Source organism: Myodes glareolus, chromosome 5, assembly GCF_982192425.1.
Source record: "Myodes glareolus chromosome 5, mMyoGla1.1, whole genome shotgun sequence".
Classification (NCBI taxonomy): Eukaryota; Metazoa; Chordata; class Mammalia; order Rodentia; family Cricetidae; genus Myodes; species Myodes glareolus.
Window position 1 is genome coordinate 411,292 of NC_142030.1, and position 20,271 is coordinate 431,562.

The 20,271-nt window shown below is 41.0% G+C and overlaps 1 protein-coding gene across 2 annotated transcripts in view; it reads right to left on the minus strand.

The window, feature by feature from the left end:
- Positions 1–15,136, minus strand: part of Cd34 (CD34 molecule) — a 22,300-nt gene extending 7,164 nt beyond the window's left edge. For both annotated transcript variants that reach the window (XM_048439335.3, XM_048439336.3), the window contains exons 1-4: positions 14,977–15,136; positions 5,727–5,894; positions 4,807–5,069; positions 3,333–3,413 (exon numbers count right to left, since the gene is read on the minus strand). In XM_048439335.3, coding sequence (XP_048295292.1) covers positions 3,333–3,413; positions 4,807–5,069; positions 5,727–5,894; positions 14,977–15,055 — 591 coding nt within the window. In that variant the 5' untranslated portion in view covers positions 15,056–15,136. The remainder of the gene's footprint in view (positions 1–3,332; positions 3,414–4,806; positions 5,070–5,726; positions 5,895–14,976) is intronic.
- Between the last annotated feature and the right edge of the window lie 5,135 nt (positions 15,137–20,271).

Consider the following 20,271-nt stretch of genomic DNA (forward strand, 5'->3'; position numbering starts at 1 on the left):
AAACCAAACAAAAATATGGTAATTCCTCTTCAAAAATAGAATTATCATATGAGTTAACAATTCTAAAGCTGGGTATTTAGTTTAAAAAATTATATTAGGGTATCAAAATACATATCCACATTAATGTTCACAGACACTTTATTCACAACAGTCAAAAGGTGAAAAAACTTGTGTCTACCAATGGATGAGTGGACAGACAGAATAAAGTATACACACATAATGTGGAATATTAGCCAGTCTTAATATAGAAGGAATTTATGTCACAATCTACTCATATCAGTACCTAGAATAACCAAGTTCATGGAGACAGAAAGGAAAGCAGTAGTTGCCTGGGGGGATGAGGAACTGTGTCATAGGAAGATACACAGAATTCTGGAGAGGTTGCTGCAAGGTTAGCATGAATGCATTCAACATCACTCCGTGTTACTTAGAAATCGTTATGGTAGTACTTTTCATGTTGTGTGTATTTTGTCACAAGTAAAAATGTTAGAGAACGCCCTGCACAAATGACTACTACACAAGAAAATGGAATCGTGACTACAAACATTAAATTAATAAAGATAGTGAAGAAGAGAGAATGGAAATTATACTTAGGGGACATGCTCTACGAACAAGGGCTCTGAGATGTGGACACAAGGGCTTGGAAATAGCTCTGCCATCCTTTAGAATGCATAAGATGCAGAGCAGAAGTAGAGTAAGTGGGGAATTCAGGGTTACCGTACAGAAAGATCTAAATGGTCCACACAGGGAGAGCTAGCACCTTGGTGCTCATCATGTAAATTGCAAAATCTGTTGAAATTTGTACTAGATGCAGGTAGGTATCAGTATCAAATAAGCTCTGCAAGCATGTGTTAATGGGGAAAATCCTTTGGGCATGGGTAGGACCTGGAGTGTCCCACTAGGACAGTAGTTCTCAACTTTCCTAACACTGTGCCCGTTTAATAGTTATGTTGTGGTGACCTCCCAATCATAAAATTACATTCTTTGCTACTTCATTACTATAATTTTGCTACTGTTGTGAATCATAATGTAAATACCTGTGTTTTCTGATGGTCTTAGGCATACCCTGTGAAAGAAAGGGTCATTCAACCCACAGGTTAAGAACCTCTGCACTAGTAGAACCAGTACTTCAAAACCCTCTGACACCAAAGCAAAAATGCAACCTATGGCAACTAGGAGGGACTGTGCCCCTACAACTTTTGCAAAGACTATCCGACTAGCGGGATTCAAGGTAGGGACTCTTGAAACACTGGGAGCCATGACTAGAAATTCTGGATCCAGGAGTGCTATCTAAGAAAAACTACTCCAGGGAGCACAAGGAAGCACTACTGCTTGTGGCTTGGGAAGAATGATCTGAGGAAGAAATGGAATGGACAGTGTGGGAACACCAGAGGATGACAACGCTTCACATCTGTTCTGCAATGGTAGTTAGTCTTTGTGAACAGTGTAGAGGTCTTTGTTATTGGCTCACACGGGAGAGCTGCTCTTTCCAGATCCTAATCACAGGTCTTCCGCCCATCTCAAAGGAACACACAAGGAGCTCTCTGGTCAGGAATGAAACAGACTAACAGCATAGACCACAGGTAGAAAGAGCAGTTCTTTCTGGAGTATCACTTGTCTTAGACAATGACTCTAGTTAAATTTGATCCTGAGAACAGCAGACTGATAAGAAAAATTCTCTGCAGTTGTCTCTAAGCCCTGGGCACAATAAACTAGCATTCTGGTACAAACCTCTGTGATTCTCAGTTTAAACAAACAAACAAATAAATAAACGTTCCATCAAGATGATAGGTAAGATTTAAAAAAGGATGATTTTATTTTTATCTTTAATTAGTGAGGTTAAAATTGGCATCAGACACACATTAACTATTGCTTTACTTTGTCTATTTATGCTCCCTAAACAGTTTTGAAAACTTCACTGAGTTACTATATTCTGCAAACTTGTATATTTATGAAACTGCCACTTTCAAATGCTCTAAGTTAAATGGTCCTTTTGAGATGTCGTTTTAAAATATTTGTAAGTCAGAGATACCCACCTGATAGCTGCAAGTAGGAAACTGGTCATTTGAGTGTCAAAATACGTAAGGCATGTCCTCTACAGCCTAAAGTCTGTCCAAACCATACTGTCAGCTGTTACCTACAAGGTTCCCTTCACTGCATTTCCAAAAGAGAACATCTTACTGTAAAGGAAAACAGCACTTTTTCCTTTACCTCCATCCTTACTCCAGGGCCATGTTACTGCTAGTAACAGGGATCTACTGTAACACACAAAAATTCACATATATTCTAACCAATGCAACCTGACAAGAAACAGAAATAAGAATCACTACTACTAAAAAGAATTTGAAAAATAACACATTATAGCAGATAATATGTAGTTCACTTTAAAAATGAAAAAGAACCAAGAATCTCCTAGAATTAATTAGCAGGTTCAAGAAAGACATAAACTGAAGACAAATATTCAGGCTCCAATAATTTTCTAATATCTAAGCAATAGTAAGTTAGAATATCTATTAGGATATCCTTGCTAAAAATCTATAAAACTTATAGTGAAAATGTTGGGGATATACCTCAGCAATGAAATACTTGCCTAGCATGTACACAACCTTGAGGTCTATCCCCTTCCAAAAGAAAAAAATGTATGCTGGGGAGTGGGGACCAATATTGAAATATTTCAAATTAAAAAAAGATGATGATGAACGATACAAAATATGACTTGTAAAAACTGAAGGATTTTTAGCAAGTTCCTATTCAAATTTTTGTGACTTTTCGGGGCAGGGATCTAGTAAGATATCACCAAAGATTTTCTAAAAAAAAAACAAAAAACAAAAAAAAAACAGAGTTGAAAGCTCACTTTTGTGGTATAATTAGGAAAGATCTGGCTTGCTGGACAATAAAAAACATTGTAATGTAAAAGCACAGCAAATTTAAAACAGACAAAAGTATAATCAACTTGAAGAAAGAAAATATCTCTGAAGTATATGACAAGATCATATAAAAACTTAATATAAATTCAGTATGCATTAAAGAGTTACATGTAAGTAATAAGATCATTTGAATTTTAGTTGACTGGTTAATATCTGGGCATTGACAAGGGCTCTTAACATTAAGTCTGACCTCAAATAACAACAAAATTTATTTAAAATTGGTTTTGCCCTATATGTTCACAAGATGGGGACTCTTATTGTCCAAATACAATGCTCAATTTTAGAAACAGTCTGACCCTGCTAAGCTTCCAGACTACTTACTCAAGTGAGGCCAATCCAAGATGGCTTCAGGTATTCAGAGGGGTTGGGGTGGGTGTGGGAGGAATGGGGTGGAGGTAGACTTACACAGCTAGATGCTTCACTTAGTTCCAGGCAGATGCCCTGGGCCAATCTCACTTCTCGGATTCCTGAACATTTGATTTCTCCCTATATTTAAAAAAAAAAAGTAAATATGCAAGTACCCTAGCCCCTCATTTCTTCCTCTACCTCTTTTAAGGCAAGGAAGTCTCTTAAAAAGTTTAGGAAAAAGTAAATTTAAAAGTTCTCAGAGGCCTAGGGATTTACATTATTTATTTAAGTACTGTTTTTTTTTAGACAAAGTCTTACTCTATAGTCAGGCTGGACTAGAATTCACTAGGTAGCTACATAACCTGGGCTGGCTTCAATTCATAGTTGTCAGCCTTTTGGTTGCTGTGATTTCAGACACTCCCAGTGAGATTTGCAGAAAAAAAATGAGCACCCTTAATCCAAAATTTAGAATATAATATGTTTGAAAATCTAAAACTTTCTGATTCCCAAATGATGCTACAAGTGACAAATACACACTACAAACTTTTGAGTGCATAAAATTATTGAAAAGTGTGATGTAAAAATGACCTTTTAAATTATGTGCATATGGTATATATGAAGCACAGATGAGTTCTATGTTTTGACATGGGTCTTATTCTCAAAATCTCTCATTATATATTCTAGAATCAAATTAAATATTCCAAAATAAAAAAACCTGAACCCAAGATTTTCAGATTAAAGGCACTCAGTATGTTTGCTCCCAGCTCATAAACTTCCCCATGGAGAGAATAAAGCTTTTTGTTACTATCCTGGACCATAAAAAAAGATGCTATTTGAAATCATGGGAAACCTGGGATGGATGATGCTTAAAAAGAAAAAGATAAAATTATTATTATTATTATTTCTTCACACATACAACGGGGTAGTCAGGCAGGGTGACACCCGATTTTCTCTTGGTCCCTAGGAGTCTCTTCATTCATCTGCTACGCCTTTAAAAACAAACAACTAGGCCCCTCATGCCTCTCCTTAGGCCTTCATACTTCCTGCCCTTCATACTGAAAGCTGTGGACTGCCACAGGCTCAAGGCCAAGAAGTCCAGAGGAACTCACCATTCCTATGTGTCTAGTTCTCACCTCTTCGGATGACCTCCTCACTGATATTCTGTGCTTCACTAAGCCCTCCATATATCAGAAACACTTTGCTCTACACATTTAAGAAAGGCAGCCCCAGTATACAGGAGACAGATCCAAATATCCACCCCCCCCCCCGAAAAAAAAATGGTCCCTCTGAAGAACCAGAGAACTAGAAGGATCTCTGAGACTCTCCCCAAAATACAAAACCCAACGCACAGATCAGACTTCTCACTGGACTGAACCCTCCCCTCCCTGTCTTCCTCCTGTCTAGAATTTCTAGCAATACATAAAGTACATATTCCATATTGATTCCAAGATGACCCAAATCTCATTGGCTGGTATGAGCAGAGGGATAGGTACTGAGGCATAATCTGCCGCTTTGGGCCCAACTCACCCACCTTGATAGTAATTGGGGCAGTAGAAGATGATGTGTATGCATATGGTTCAGTGGTTGATATCATCTCAGAACTGATATTAGTAGGTGAGTAATCAGAAACGTTTACAGATGGCACGCTGGGCTTCCAGGTCATCTCTGAAGTGGAAACATTGTCTGAAGTGGTGGGCAGTGTGATGGCTGGGGACGTCTGTGACTGCACAAAAACTTGTGTGGTTCCAGAGCCTGAAGGAATCCCAGAAGTAGCAGTAAAGTTGACTGTTGTCTCTGGAATACACCAAAACACAAGTAAGTGTATGCATCTGTACAATACACTTAGAAACACAATCTCACTTTATGGTGCTAGCACGGATTTCTGCACAGAATAAGAATTTGGTGAGGTCACGATTACTTCATATCTTAATCGTGACTCAATTTATTTCAAGCCAGCTGTTGGAACCATAGCTATAATATAAAACAAGGGTTTCCAACCTTTTAACATTGTAACATGTTGTAATCTACCAATATGTTGGGCTTCATTCATAGCTAACCTGAGATGCATGAGGCCCTCAGGTATTAGATTGGATGTACATGATCTAGAATATATCAAACATGCCTTCCAATTCTGAAAGAGAAAATGATTCTATCCTACAGAAGTGAAAGACCTACAGTTTGAACCCACACCATCTTCCATCACTTAGAAGAAAACAGAGACACCCATCAATGGAATCCCATCGGATCCTTTCTTTTACCAGTCGAACTTAGCATAAATACAAGAATCAGTTCTGTTCAGGACCCACTTGTCATGTATGGCCTACAAATGTTGCCAGCATAGAGAAAGTCATTTAGAACTTATTTAAGAATGCCCTTGCATAAAGCATTGGTTTATGTGACCCCCATCTGTGGTAGGGGAATAGGCTATACTAGCTGAGTACTTCTGGTTACCTGAGATGGCTGGTGTGGTTTCATTGCCTTCCTGAGAAAGGAAGTAGGAGCTGGTACTTCCAGGGATGCTAAGTGTGGTAGTTTCCTCATTGGATACATTTGTAGGAACTGATGGAGATATTCCTGGGGCAGTAGTAGCCGTCGCAACAGAGGTCAAGTTGTTTAGATCTGTGGGCCCAGATGTTACAGGAAAATAAGGAAAAATCAGAATCCGACCTTGGAACCTCATGACAACACCCGATTCAACTTCTTGATTTTAGGTGAATCTACCTGGAACATTCTTGCCACCCTCGACAATAAAGAAACATTAATAATATATTCGTGGACACCAGATTAGTTTTCTATTCTGTTTTCCCTAAGGAAATATACTAAACATTTATAAAACATAGGAATTTCAAAGTAATTAAAAATGGTAACAACACAGAAGGTAATGTTTGTAATATATTTAGCAAAATAGCAAGATACAAAATTTCACCTATGTAAACATTACAAGGATAGAAAATATGAGAGATGCTATGTTCCTAGTTCCCTTCGATTACTCACTTCTCTTTTTTGGTCAACCTCTATCCAATATACTAATTATTGAAAATAACCTACATTCATACTTTCTCTATGCACATCCCCTTAAATAATTTTTCATGCTCAGTCTTCCTTTTTCAAAGTTCAGGACCTTCAAACCCATTGTTTCTTTCAGATGAGGAACTCAACTGCAGTGGGCAACCTGGAGACTTCTTTCAGGAGGTTCAAAATGGAACCCTTCTTGATGGAAAGAAAGATAGAGAGCTTTGGCTTTGCCAGGACCATATATTTTCATGCATGTGTACCTAAGTTTAATAATCCCTAAATATAGATAGTTTGTCTATTTTTGAATGAGGAAAATCAAACTACTAAGGTAGAATGATTCTTTATCTATACATTCTCTGAATACCTGTGAGTGTCCTTGTCCCCATTATTCTATATATCCTTAGACTCGGGAAGGAGAACCTTGACCTTGCATATTATGGGTCCCAAAGCCTGTTCTACCTCTTACATGAGTCAATCAGATGGTCCTTCCATCTAGATGACACTTTGGAGACTATACTTCTTTATAGAGCTTGCTCAAATGGCTCTTTGCTCACATCCAGACCAGTATTAACCTATGATGGCTCATCCCTCCAAAGGTGAACTGCAGCATCACACTGTGTACCTCCAAGTTCCAGGAATGACTATTTGAAGGGAGAAGGGTTAGCATATGGATATATTAGTATTCTATATGTACATGCAAGATCCTTCACATCATAGTTCTAAGTCATATGAAGGAAGAAAAAGTAAGGGAAGTGGTCTGGGGCCAGAGTTGTGGATAGAAAGAAAAGAAGTAAGCTGGGGCCAGGGCTTATCTTGTCCTGATCAACCACATAAAGACTGAATTCCAAAAGAGTTAAAGTTCCAAATTCAAAGTTAGCTTTCTTAGTGACCAAAAAGGTGTATGGTTAAGGTAGGGGAATGAAACTGTTTGGTTTATAATTTGGCCTCAGCTACTAGTGTGAAGTTCAAACATACAGGGTGTGGGCCTCTTTGTGCATTGGCAAGGGATAGACTCAGGTCCCAAGTTCACGACTGTAATACCACCTGCAAGGAAAGGTCCTAAGGGCTCCAGGACACCTTGAAGTGCAACTCTAAATTTTCCTAATTGAAATCTAGCTCTGTATTTTTTTCTATGTTTCAAGGCCAATAACAATGTAGACTGATTGCTATTGCCATCAGCATCAAGAGGGAAGTCAGACTTTCAGTTTCTAGTCAACCCAAGGCCAAGAATGTTTTTCATTAGGTGCTTGTCAGGGTCTCAACTTCCACCTCTACCTTCTTCCCAACCTGTAACAAGCAGACTGTATTAACATTGACCACAGAAATCATATCTTATTATGTGCCAGGTAAGTAGGGAAAGAAGTGATATTACTCTATTCATTACAGAAAGGAAAAATCTATGTCACCAAGTTGTTGATTGGGGAAGAACACAGATCATGTGGTCAAGCAGCAAAGAACATGGACCTTGCTGACTCTGGTAGTTGTTAAAGATCTGGATACAGCCTCAAAGCCTTTGTAGACAACAAGACATGTGTGTTCCTATGTAGTTTGGATATAGACGCCAACCTAAGCTACTTCCTTAAGATAGTACCCCACCAATCTGACCCTAAGATACAAATTCGTTACAAGGGCAAGTGGTGGTAGCATTCAGACACTGAAATAAAGGAATCATACTTTCAATGGGCTATTCTAAGATATCCTTTGAATTCCCCTTTGGAACCCTTCCTTCTGCCCACACCCTCCTTGCTTTACTCAAACACGTCAATTCCTGGGAATCCCATCTGGTCTAGGTTGGCCCAACCCTTCTCTTTCTCCAAAGGAAGCCGGGCCTGCCTGAGATGATGTCATGCTTTTGAACCCCTCCCCCAAGAGGCCTCCTTCATCCAGACAAACATTTTTGAACTTTTCCAGATGTGAAGAGAGACCTGCTGTTGTTCTGAAGACAGAGGTGCCTGTTCCAGAACAGTGAATCAACTCCAGATCTAACCCAGCTATGGACCCACTGGGGATGGGCTCCCAACTATAGCAGTCTTATCCCCTCTCTTCTCCCCACTCTTTGGCCAGGTTGAAAATGAAAAGAGGACCCAGCCTCAGATGTATAGCTCCAAACTTAGGATAAGTAGCAAAGCATATGAGGCTATAGGACAGAACAAGGAAGGGAGCAGAAGGCAAGGCTAAGTGAAGGGCTACGTAAGAACTGGCACAAGTGAGGGGATACTATGGCCATAGGTCAGGATATACTCACAACTTATACACTACAGCACAGAGCCTTCTGTGAGTGCATCCCTGGGCCTCAGCCTCCAAGGCTCTTTTGCAGAACTAGTGGGTCATGAAGGAAGGCTCTACTAAGACTGGCAATGAGTCTCTTTGTTCTCTCTTTCTACATCTGTCCACTACCTTAAAACATCAAACACTGGCCTTCTTTCTCTGAACTTTTGATTCCCATTCTAGGAAGGAATAAGAACAGCCTACACTCAGTGAAGCCTTTCATATGCTGTAAAACTAAGGGAATCTTTCTTTCATCCCACATAAACGTGAGGAAAGCTAGTATAACTCAGAACTAAGTAAAACACTGCTCCTAAATTTAGTTCCCAGTCTGTCCTGTACCACCTCAAAGGCTCTACCTGACTAGTTTATTCTGGTAGATATGTATGTATGTCTGCCACATGTATGCCCAAGGGGACCAAAAGAAAAAGAAAGAAAGAAAGATTGGATACCCTGGAACTTGAGTTACAGATGGTTGTAGGCTAAAAGTGAGTGCCAGGGACCAAACCTTTATCCTCTGCAGTAACAGCAAGTGCTCTTAACCACTAAGTCATCTTCCCAGCTTCTTTCTATCAATCTACTCAATAAACTTTGAGCAAGACAGGAGACAAGCTACTGGGAAGCTATTAAATGAGAATCTTAAGACACCAACAGATGTAACAGAAAGAATTTGTGTGGTAAAATTTACACACTGACCTTGCAGGTACTTATTTAGAAGCAACTATTTTCACAAACAGTATTAATAAGCCTAGTTATCTTGATATTCCAGTCAAAGTTAGACGTTAGAAACAAATAGGGAGAGGTGGCAGTTGAAAACTAAGAAACTGAAATTTCTAAATTAAAAACAAACCCAAGTACCAAACCCATGCTGGTCTTGAGTCACTTATAATCACATTAAACAGAAATAAACACCTTGATATATATTAATCATGCTACTGACTGCAACAAAAACACCTTATTTCCATGATCCATTTGAGTCACAAAAGTTAAAGTGTTAGGGTAGGGAGTATTCTGAAGAAGCAGAGGCATGTACAATACATTTTGGAAAAAAAATTCTACTTAACATTAGTAAACTAGAGGTTCAGTTTTTGTAATAAAAAAAGGTTACATATTCTAAGATATTCAGTAAGTTATTACCTAAATAACCAAGTTTATGTGTGTTCTTGGTCTATTTTTTTTTCAGGTATCCCTAGTTTTAGAGTTCTGGGAATGTTTTTGTTTGTTTGTTTGTTTGTTTTAGATAGGGTGTCATATAGCCCAGGCTAGATGACACTTTATGTAACCCACTTTAGTGAAGGATGGTGTTGAATTCCTGTTCTTCCTGCCCATGGCTGTCTCCTTAGTGCTGAGGTTACTGGTGTATACCACCACACCAGGCTAGTTTTATTTTTTTTCTAATGCTGTTTTGTGATCACATCCTCAGTCAGCCCCTAGCTGTCCAACCTTTCTGTATATATCTGAAGCAAAGTCACATCCCTGAGAAGTGAATCACTGGACCTCTGAAGTTGAAGGCAGAACTACCCAGAGACAAGGAGGCCAAGCCTTGAAGACAGATGCTGTGGGTGCTTCTCTCCTGTATCCTAGCTGTGTGGCTCCAGGGCCACCGCAACTTTCAAACTTCTCCAGTAAAATGAGATCCAAGTAGGTCCTGCCTCGCAGTTGTTCTAAGAAACAAAGAAGGCGAGGAAATACAAAGCAGCCAGGCTGTCTGGTCCATGACTACCATCGTGAAAAGGCCCTTCCTTCTGCTTTTCCAAGTCAGTTCTTATCTCTGTCACTCATCTGGCACAGAGTCACACAAGTTGCTTCCTCAGGAGAGGTTCAACTGTCACCTCATTTAAGTTATAAATTTCTTGAATGTCAAGACCTTTTTTTTACATGTGTGTGTTTTACTCAGGATGCTTGGCAGATCCTGGGGTGTTAGGATAAGCAACTGAGTTGAACTGTACTGCTCACACTCACTGCCTACAGCTTTTTAGCCTTATTCTGATGCTCTATGGTTTATTATTATTTATAATTATTGTTATTGTACATGTGGGAGGAAGGGAGAGAGAGGGAGATGTGAGGGCAGGTAAAGAGGCACCCAGCATATACAGAGGTCAGAGGGCAGCTTGCAGTCTTCTCTCTCCTACCATCTGGGATCTGGGGATCAAACTCCAGTTTTCAAATTTGTATGGCAAGCACTTTTACCCGCTGAGCCATCTTGCTTGCTCTAATGCTCTGTATAAAGAGGAAATTTATTAAATTGGGGAGTGACTGTGTTAAAAATATCCAGTTTCTCCATATAACGAGGAAAAATCTACAATCCAAGCCACGGTGCTAAGGACCTGATTCTATGTCATCCAGATCGGGAACTGGCAAACTATAGCTCCTAAGACATATATTCTGCATTGGGGTTGATAGTGTGTGGTCAGTCAGTGATGCATGCCATCTACATATTCAAGTGTCAAATGCATCAGAAGCCACATCCAGATACCAAGCCTGAGATGCATTCTGTTTTGCCCTTCATAGGAAAAGTTTTCAAATAACCCTCTTGTAGACTAATTTCACTTTCATAGTATATGTATTTTTTTCCTTAAGCACCAAGGACATTCAAAGGATCTCACTAAGTTCTGAAGAAAACACAAAATAAGGTATAATTTGATTTTTTTTTTTTTTACATCCTTAGGCCTTAGCATCACAGCTCTCTAGGAGAGGGACTGACTAGACAGGTCTTTAGGGATTTTTATGAAGACTGGATTCATCCTAGGACAATCCAAAGAATAGAAAATACGACAATGATTATAAGTCCAAGAAAGGCCAATTTAACAGTGATACAGGAAACGAACTTAATGCAGATATTATTATCTTTAATGGGATGAGCTCATTAGTAGGTAAGTGAACATTCAGAGAAATCTTATTAGAGTCCCTTCACACCTGTCATATACATGAGTTTGAGCCATTGTTGGGTTAGAACAAAGGGCATGACAGAAGCTTTCCTTAGCTTCAGAGGCAAGGCAGAGGTGTCAGCATGAACTGGCCTGAGCATCCTCATTACATTGAGATTTCCCCATTATAATCAAATAATATCTTCATCCCTCCATTCCTCTGGATCCCCAAGAGGCCTACCTTTCTCCCACTTGCCTTTCTTCCTCTTCTCTGGTACCACTTACTCCTGGATGCCCACTCAGTGCCTTGCTCTGATCACTACTGTCACTTCTGCAGGTCAACCAGTAAAGAACCATTTTTTTTCAGTCTCTCTGAGTCCTTCTCAGGCAAACCTGCTATACTTGGGCAGTTTTTGCCAGAGGTTTGAAAGTGTGGAATAAATACCACAGAAGTCAGAAGAGACAGTGGTACAACCTTTAAATGTTAGTCAATGCTGTGCTAATGAAGCTATGCTATAAGAAACCCCCCTTAAGTCCTCCAACTCTGCAGAAGCATCACCCTTTTGAGTCCACCTTGGGATCTGGAGTCCTTCTACCTTTTGTCTATCAACCCATCCCAACACAAGACTGCACCTTCCTCTTAGCCACCCTGCCTCCTGCCTGCCTTCGACTTTCAGAGCTTGTCTGGGGTTCTAAGATTTCTTACCCAAAGACCCATTTACACATTTTCTTAAGCAATGGAGCCAACTACCTAGGGATACCACTTCTTTAAGAGGTTCACTTTTATTTTCCACTCCAGGAAGTAGCAGACTTCCCAGTTAAGCCAGAAGGCCTTTTCCTTTGCATCATTAGGGAAATGATTCATTCCCTGCCTTTCCCACGTGTAGGTCCAGGGAAGTGTACCTTGCCAGGCCTCCCAGTTTGTTTGGATCCCTACCCCCACTCCACCCCAAGATGCATGTACCATTCTCCTATAGCACAGCCAGGATCCTTGAGAGCAATTTTAAAGACACTATACTTTATTTCTTAGCCACTGTAAGAAGAAAATGATATAATCAGAAATGTAAACCACCCCTCAAAATATGTAAATTGTACCCTGGCCACTGTGAACATTTCTTTTAGAGATGAATTTGTGTTTTTTTCCATGTCTTCACATTTTTTACTTTGCCACATTACAGGCCATTTAGTTAGATGAACCAAAGTCCAGAAAAGAGGGAAGTTCAGGTACTGGAGACTGGAGCTGGGGAACCCTGAGAGTAAGCCCAGGTCCTCAAGCACAAAGTCAAAAATATCAAGCAAGGTCATAAGCAGTGGAGTCTGCTCCTCTTTTTTACTTGTTTTTCTAGGACTTTGTGACCAACTTTATCTGCTGCAATTTGGCACTTCTTGCCTTGGGTTTTTGTAGACAAAGACCACTCAGGAAAGGAACGCAATAAAAGCCCATGAACAGGCCCAAGGGGTGGGGCCAAAGGGATAAGAAAAGAGATCTAGGCCCTTGCCTGCTTATCAGCCAGACCGGAATGCCCAAGATGAATACATGTACTGGCAAAGCCTGGTTTGGTCCTCCAAGGGGAGCACTCAGATCACTGAATTACTCGGCAATCCCTAAACTCTTACTCCTCCTCACCGTGGAACAGAGAGTAAAGGGTGGAGGCCTTTCCCTTCTAGAAAAAAAAAACTGATAAAAGTCTTTTCCCTTCCATCCCCCCCCCCTTTCACATGTAGCCCCAGACAGGATACAGATGTGGAATCACCAGACTCAAAGGATGTAAAGGAAGGAAAGGAAGAGTTGAAGGTAGTGTAGGGGTAAGGGGTAAGACAGGCCTTGAGAAAGGAGACCCTGGTTTAAAAAAAAAAAGTCCTTAGCTGAAAGGCTTTTAATTCAACTGGCGTATGAAAGTGTTGCCTGGTAGTTCCCAGCCACAACCCAGACTCTGCTCACTGATCTCTCCTGCCCCTAAAAAAGTGGCACTTTGTAGTTGGCTAGTAGGTGTTTATACTAGCCTTTCACAGGGATACAAGAGACCTATCTCTTCAGAATCAGTTCCTACTCTACACCAAATTTTCAACTAATAACAGCACTGAATTTTTGCTGTTGTCTACGGTGGGCATTTTAGATTACATATAGTTGTTGGTTTAATTTATTCCACAATGTATTCCAGGACAGAAAATAGCTGTATTAACAAACAAAAGAATCTCAATACAAACCTTTGGAAGTTCTTGGAAAAAGTACAAAGCTTTGTTTGGCCCATGAAGTCTGGTTAGGTAGGGAATGGTGGCCCCTGCCCTGCCCTTTACCCCTAAAGCTGAGACACTGATATCCTCAGCATACTTGCCCTGAATTTCAGAGGTTTTTATGGTCTTCACCCCCACCCCTTCGGCTCAAGACATGGTTGACACTGGCCAGCTGAGGAAATACGAAAAGACAGCACTCCACCCTGGCCTGGGTCACTGCTGAATTGAGTAACCAGGAGAGTATCTGATGAGAACTCCAGCCCATGGTCACCCACCTGTGCAATGAAGGTATCGTATTGCTTCATTCTGGGCAATTCAGTCTTCAACAAGTTTTACCCCATCTAAAAGGGCATGTCCAGAGCTGCCAATCAGGTGAGCCCAGAACCTAATTCAACTCTTCAGTCAGCTCTCTTTGGGGTGGACCCAAAGACAATCGCACAGAAGATTGGGAACAAAGAGGCCTTGTGGGCAGACCCATGGTAAGTGGCCTTTAAGATGTACAATGGAGATTTAGAAGCCGTAAAGGGCTAGAATCAAATTGAATAAACCCCAAAGTTGAAAACCTCCAAGAACATGAGATGAGACAAAGAACAGTACCCTCCAATGCAATATAATTTGCTACAGACTGAGTGAATACTATTTTTTTTTTTTGCCAACTAACGAGAGGAAGAGCTTAATAAGTAAGTGTGGGGGGGGGGGGGCAACAGGAGGTGTCTTGGCCTGCCTACTAGCTTTAGAATCTGAAGGAAGGCAGGGCAAGAAAATTCCAAAGAGTAATGAGTGTGGGTTTGTGCAGGGTGAAGACTGGTGAGCTGAAGGACTTGGTGTGCACACCAAACCACCTCCCCACTAGCATCTGCGTGGTGTCTGCAGGGGCGACTCTAGTTTAGCTTTCTAATTTTAAATTTTAAAAATTGTCCTTCTTTTTCTCTGCTTGCTCTTTGTTCTAAACTCCTCCGCTAAAGTCCCTTGGTTCTCCTTGAGGGTCTCCTGGCCCTCACTGGGATTGGCTATCCTCACAAATTCTTTATGTCCTTGTCCTGGGAACAAAGGGTGCCTGGATCCTTCTCTGGGCCCCACTCTGGACCCTTGCTTTCTGAATCAAGGACAGTTATAGAACTTTTCCTTCCTTCCATCTGCGTTCTAGCTCCAACTTTGAGCTTTGCATCTTCAGCCACTCAATGAGGAAACTGGCATCTCCCAGCACTATCAGAGTAAGCTCACACCTAGCTCCAGCGAAGGATTCCCAGGTGAGGTCAACAGCTGGGGGCCTTCCCTCCTCCCCACCCATAGCCTGGCCCTCAGCGGTTAATACTCACGCAGCAGACTCATCAGGCAGATAGTCATCCAGCCCCACGGCAGCAGGAGCCCCGCGTGTGCGTCCCTGTGGACCTGCATTCTCGTGCACCGCTCCTGAGATGCTTCGGTGCAGGAGGCGCCGGGCGCGGGACGCGCTCCTCCGCCCTGCGCAGGGGTGGAGGATACTTGCTCTCCTCCCCTGCTCCGTGTCCGGAGGGGGGTGGGGGATGCTGGCTTATCCCCTCCCTGTTGTGTCTTGGCGGAGCCGGCCCCTCTCCTAGGCTGCTGCCAACCCTGAGTTCCCGGTCTACCCAGAGGCCCAGGACCTGAGCAATGAATGAGGTTGGGGCTGCAGACAGATGACTTGGAAGGTTGCCAGGCCAGCCGCTGACTAAGTGGGCAGATCGGGATAGTAGGTCTTCGAACTTCTTTACTTCATTTTTAACCCTGTGTCCCCTTGGCTGCATCTGGGCAGGGTCAAGTTTCTCCTTTCTGTTTTCTTTATTTTCAAGTTTTAAGTGTGGCAGGAGGCCACTGTGACCCTGAGTTTTTCCAGCTAATCAGGAAGTAACAGAAATCTGAAGGCGCCTTTAGTGATGGCCACAGTAGAATCTGTGCTGCAAGCTAAAAGTGAACGGGACAGTAACAGCCACCTGACCCATCCAACTCTTCTGCCATCACTCCCATCTCTCTTTTACACTTATTTTTTTTTCAACAAAATATACATAATTTGTATTAATTTTCCTGTGGCCATCCATATTTTCTCCAAGTCAGTCAGATCATAGCAGTTACCAACACCACAAAGATAATACAGCTACTCCACAGCACCCTGGATGATTTCTCTAAAGTCTACTCTTCCATCCTGGATGTAAATCTCCCAAGCTTTACAGGCCTCCCTTTCAAAGGATTCCTTGGATTCCCATCCCCCTCCACCCCTACCCCCCTGTATAACACACCTAGCACTCTTTGAGCTCCCTGTTCCTCAGCAGTTGTTCTAACTGAGCAGACAGACCAGTCACAGGAAGAACAAGGCAGGAAGACCAGGCAGATGACAGCATCAGGTAGAAGTTAAGATAAGGCACAGAAGGGTCTATGATGACAAATGCTCAGCTCCACTTTTTCCATCCTATCTGCTCACAGCCTAACGGGAGAGAAGATCAGACAAGTACCCTGGAGTGCGTTTGTGTTTATTCCTCTGAAGACCTACCTCCCAGAAGAAAGGAGAATCGTTTTTGTTGTCCATATACCTTGGGATTGAGGAGAAGACCATCAGTCCTCAAACTCATACTTTTACCCTGTTGCTTAGAATACCATTAAAACAGTGAGCAAAGGTTTTTATTAAATAAAAGCAGAGGCTGATTGAGATGGGTTTATGTTAAAGTGCAGTTGATGCTTTAAGATCTGACACAGTGTGATGGAGAACCTGCAAAAGTGCTTTTAAAATCAGACATCGGTGCATGGGATATGAACTAACAAATCACCATATCTTCTCTACTAATTCTTCAGCTTTAAAAGTGAATTTGCTTCCGGTACCTACCATAAAATTATGAGCAAAACATAGTTGTATGAAAACGAAGTACCTTTACTTCCAGATGTTTTCTCTGGTTACTTAATTTAATTAATTGAGGTATTCTGAGACAGAATTTTACTCTGTAGCCCAAGTTGGCCTTGGACTCAAGAGAATCCTTTCTCAGCTTTCTGAATGCTGGGATTATAGGTTCATACCACTGTTCCAGACTCTCCTCTGGTTACTTTAGATGTCTTTTGTCTTCTGGACCATAGGAAATGGGACAATAGAAAACCTATCTTCTGGACTTGAACTTCTTGACTAGCTTTGGGAACCGAGTGGGAGTGGGGCATGAGACAGATGTTGATTCCATGCAAAAGTTTCTGAAAACAAAATCCGTATAGAACCAGAATCAAGGCTGGATTAGCATCTGAACTTGTTACATGTGCTGTCTGTCATTCTTATTCATGCTAAAGTTCAAGAAGTCTTGAAAGAAAAAGAAGACATGCTAGGCACACAGTGTAAGGACAAAGCAGTGTTGAGCATCAGGGAAGTAAAGTGAATGCAGACATCTAGGAGGCGGGAAATCCATTCCTTGGAGAAACCAAAGCTGACTATAAAATATGGAGATGGAGAACTGGCCCTCAGCATGCAGTCAGTGAGACACCTTACTCACAGATTAGCTTCTCCCAGTACATGTACAAGTCCACTTGCTGCCTCAACCTTCTTGTGACTCACAGAACAGGTAGAATTGAGCAACTATATCTCTTCTAGTCTTCCTAGACTGTCCCTCAAGATCCCTACTTTCACACTCCATCTCATAAGCTCATGCCAAAAGACGACACTAGTTATTATGGCTATACCACTTAAAGCAGAGGATCCAAAAGGAATACATCAAGAGCAGCATAGTGGGGTCCTTTATGAAGGTCATGTTCACACTTATCATTGAATGATCTGTACTTTTCCCATCCTTCCCCAAACACACTTCATTCCAAGTTAAAACAGACTGTTAAATATAATGGCTTTGATGTGAAAGACAATATCTTAGGTCTGTTTCTTTAATAAAATACCTGAGGCTGGATACTTTATAAAAGATAGAGAATGCTGGAGGCAGAAAGATGAGCAAATACAATCATTTTCAACTATATTAGCAAGTTTGAGTCCTGACTGAGGTACATAAGACACCAATTCAGAGGACTTACCCCTCATAAACAGAGAGAAAACTTAAAAACAACAACAGAAATTTATTTTTTGCTTCATGGCACTAGAGTGTTAGTAGTTTAAGAGCACTGTACCTGTATCCACTAGATGTCTATTGAGAACATTTTTGTTGCATCATAGCATAGCAGAGGCCATGACATGGTAAGACAGAACAAGTAAGTGAAACTCACTGAATTTGGATCCAGAACACTCCCCTGGATAGCCCATTAATCCTTAAATAAATTCATTTACCCAGACAGACAGAGTACCCAAACCCATTAACATCTAAATTTGCAGATTAGGAAATGAAATTTAGAGGAAACATTTGAACCATAGAAGTTGGTGATTTTAATAAATCTGAGTTTATAATATATTTGTTATTATGTTTATAATCCAAGCCTTAATACATTTGAATAAATTATTAAAGAGTTTAATAGAAGTTTATATGTTAAGTTACCTTCTATAGACATTATTAATGAAGCATTTGTTCATTTCTATTTTTAGTTTCATACTTTGGAATCAAAGCTTCCCTATCCCCCATGTTGCAAATATTCTTTTGAAAGTATTTGAAAGCACTCAGGGACTGTCCTGGTATGCACAGAAAGATCCTTAATGGTGGTGGTATTAGATACTGGAGGCAAGCAATAAGAATTTATATTCTAAAAGTGATTCCCTCTTTTACTCTTTTTGCCCTCTGGGGACTCTTTTAGATATAATCAGGCTAGACATCTATTGATAGTGAAGTGTAGAACACCTGGCCTGCTGATTCTCCATCCCGGTGTCTCGTGGGAAACTATCTTGACGTTGTGGCTGTCTCAATGGCAGGCAGTCTATTCCAAAGGATACACTCAGACCACATTATTATGAGGCAATCACAAAGGTTATTTAGGACATAAAATGCCAAAACCAAGAGGCAAGAGTTGGGGAAGGTTAATCCACTTGGGATGGTGTGCAAACACATGTACCATCTGGATCATGTGTTTCCAACAAGGAGGCTGTAATTATAAGAACAAAGAGTGAGGCTGTAGAATAAAGCAATCAGCATGCAGAAGGCACCTGGAACCCACTGTTGTTTCACTGGAAGAGACCTGGCCTGAGGCTCACTTACATGGTTTATCAGTGTTCTAGGCAGTCTGTTGGCCCAGAGATGACATGATCAATACATTGGCTATGGTTTCCTTTCCTGTTTCTTTCTATCTCTGGGCCACACTCTACTTTGTTTGATTATTTTATAATATATTTTAATTATTCTAGTTTCATATGTCATTCATTCAGGTTACTGCCTGCCTATTTCTAGTACATGTTCTGAATTCTGCCAGCCTTACAAATTACTATGATCTACAGTTAATGTATCTGATGAGTTCTATTCATTCTGTTTGCTTTTCCTGTCCTCTGTGGCAGTGTTGAATGTTCTACATTGGCAGACAAGTATACTAACAAGAGGAGGCTGGAAGGGTCAGAATTAGACTTAGAGATGTAGCAGAAATAACTGACAGAAATCCAGGCCCAAATATTATTCACACAGATTACCCTGTTGCAAACTTTGTTTACTGTATAGTCTCCTCTCTCCTGATCTGACCTGACTTCTTAGTCACCTGCCACATCCATGTGTTGGTTCATCTGCCCTTTATGTAACACATGCCTCTCACACCGCCTGTATTATCATCTTATTTAATTCAGCTTTTCATAAGTCCTGTTATTTTCAGGCAAATCCCCCTCCTTTATTTTCTTTAGAATTGCCCTTGTAACATGAGGGACCGGCTTGTTGGGGTATCTGTTCCCGCCTGGTAACCCACAGCCGGCAAGTCCCAGAGAAAATCAATCACACAGAGATCTCTATAAGTTATAAAGCTGATTGGTCCATTAGCTCAGGTTTCTTGTTAACTCTTATATTAACCCATTATTCTGATCTATGTTAGCCATATGGCTTGGTACCTTTTTCAGCTGCCAGCTCACATGTTGCCTCTTCGGTGGTCTGAGCAGGAATGGCGGAGGGAGCTTCCTGCTTCCCAGAATACTCCCAGTCTCTTTGCTCCACTCCTACTTCCTGTCTGGCTTTTCCACCTATACTGCCTGCCTGGCCAATCAGCGTTTTATTAAAATATGATTGACAGAATACAGACAATTCTCCCACACCATGCCCTGACTATCCTTGGATCATTATTTCTCAGTGCATAATAATAATTTGATAAAGAATTATCAGATCTTTTTCCAAATTAACCTTTTAGAATTTTTTCTTTCCTCCTTCCCTCTTTCTCCCATTTTCTTTGCTGGTGTTGCTTTGTTTGTTTTTTTTGTTTGTTTGTTTGTTTGAGGCAAGGTTTCATTATGTTGCCTAAGCAGCCTTCAAATTTGAGAACCTACCACCTCTGCTTTCCCAGTGCCAGAACTACAAGCATAAGCCACCACACTCTGCTCTTCTCCTTTCAATTATGACCAAAATTATTGCACAGATTAATTCAGGGAGAACTGAATTTTTCTGTCCAACGAACCAGATAAACATATCTATGGTTTGAGTCTTTGTTAAAGTTAATGACTTTCTCTGAAGTGGTTTTAGTTTGTCTCATCAGGTTTATTCCTCAGCAATTTGTGTCTCACTCTGTGTGAT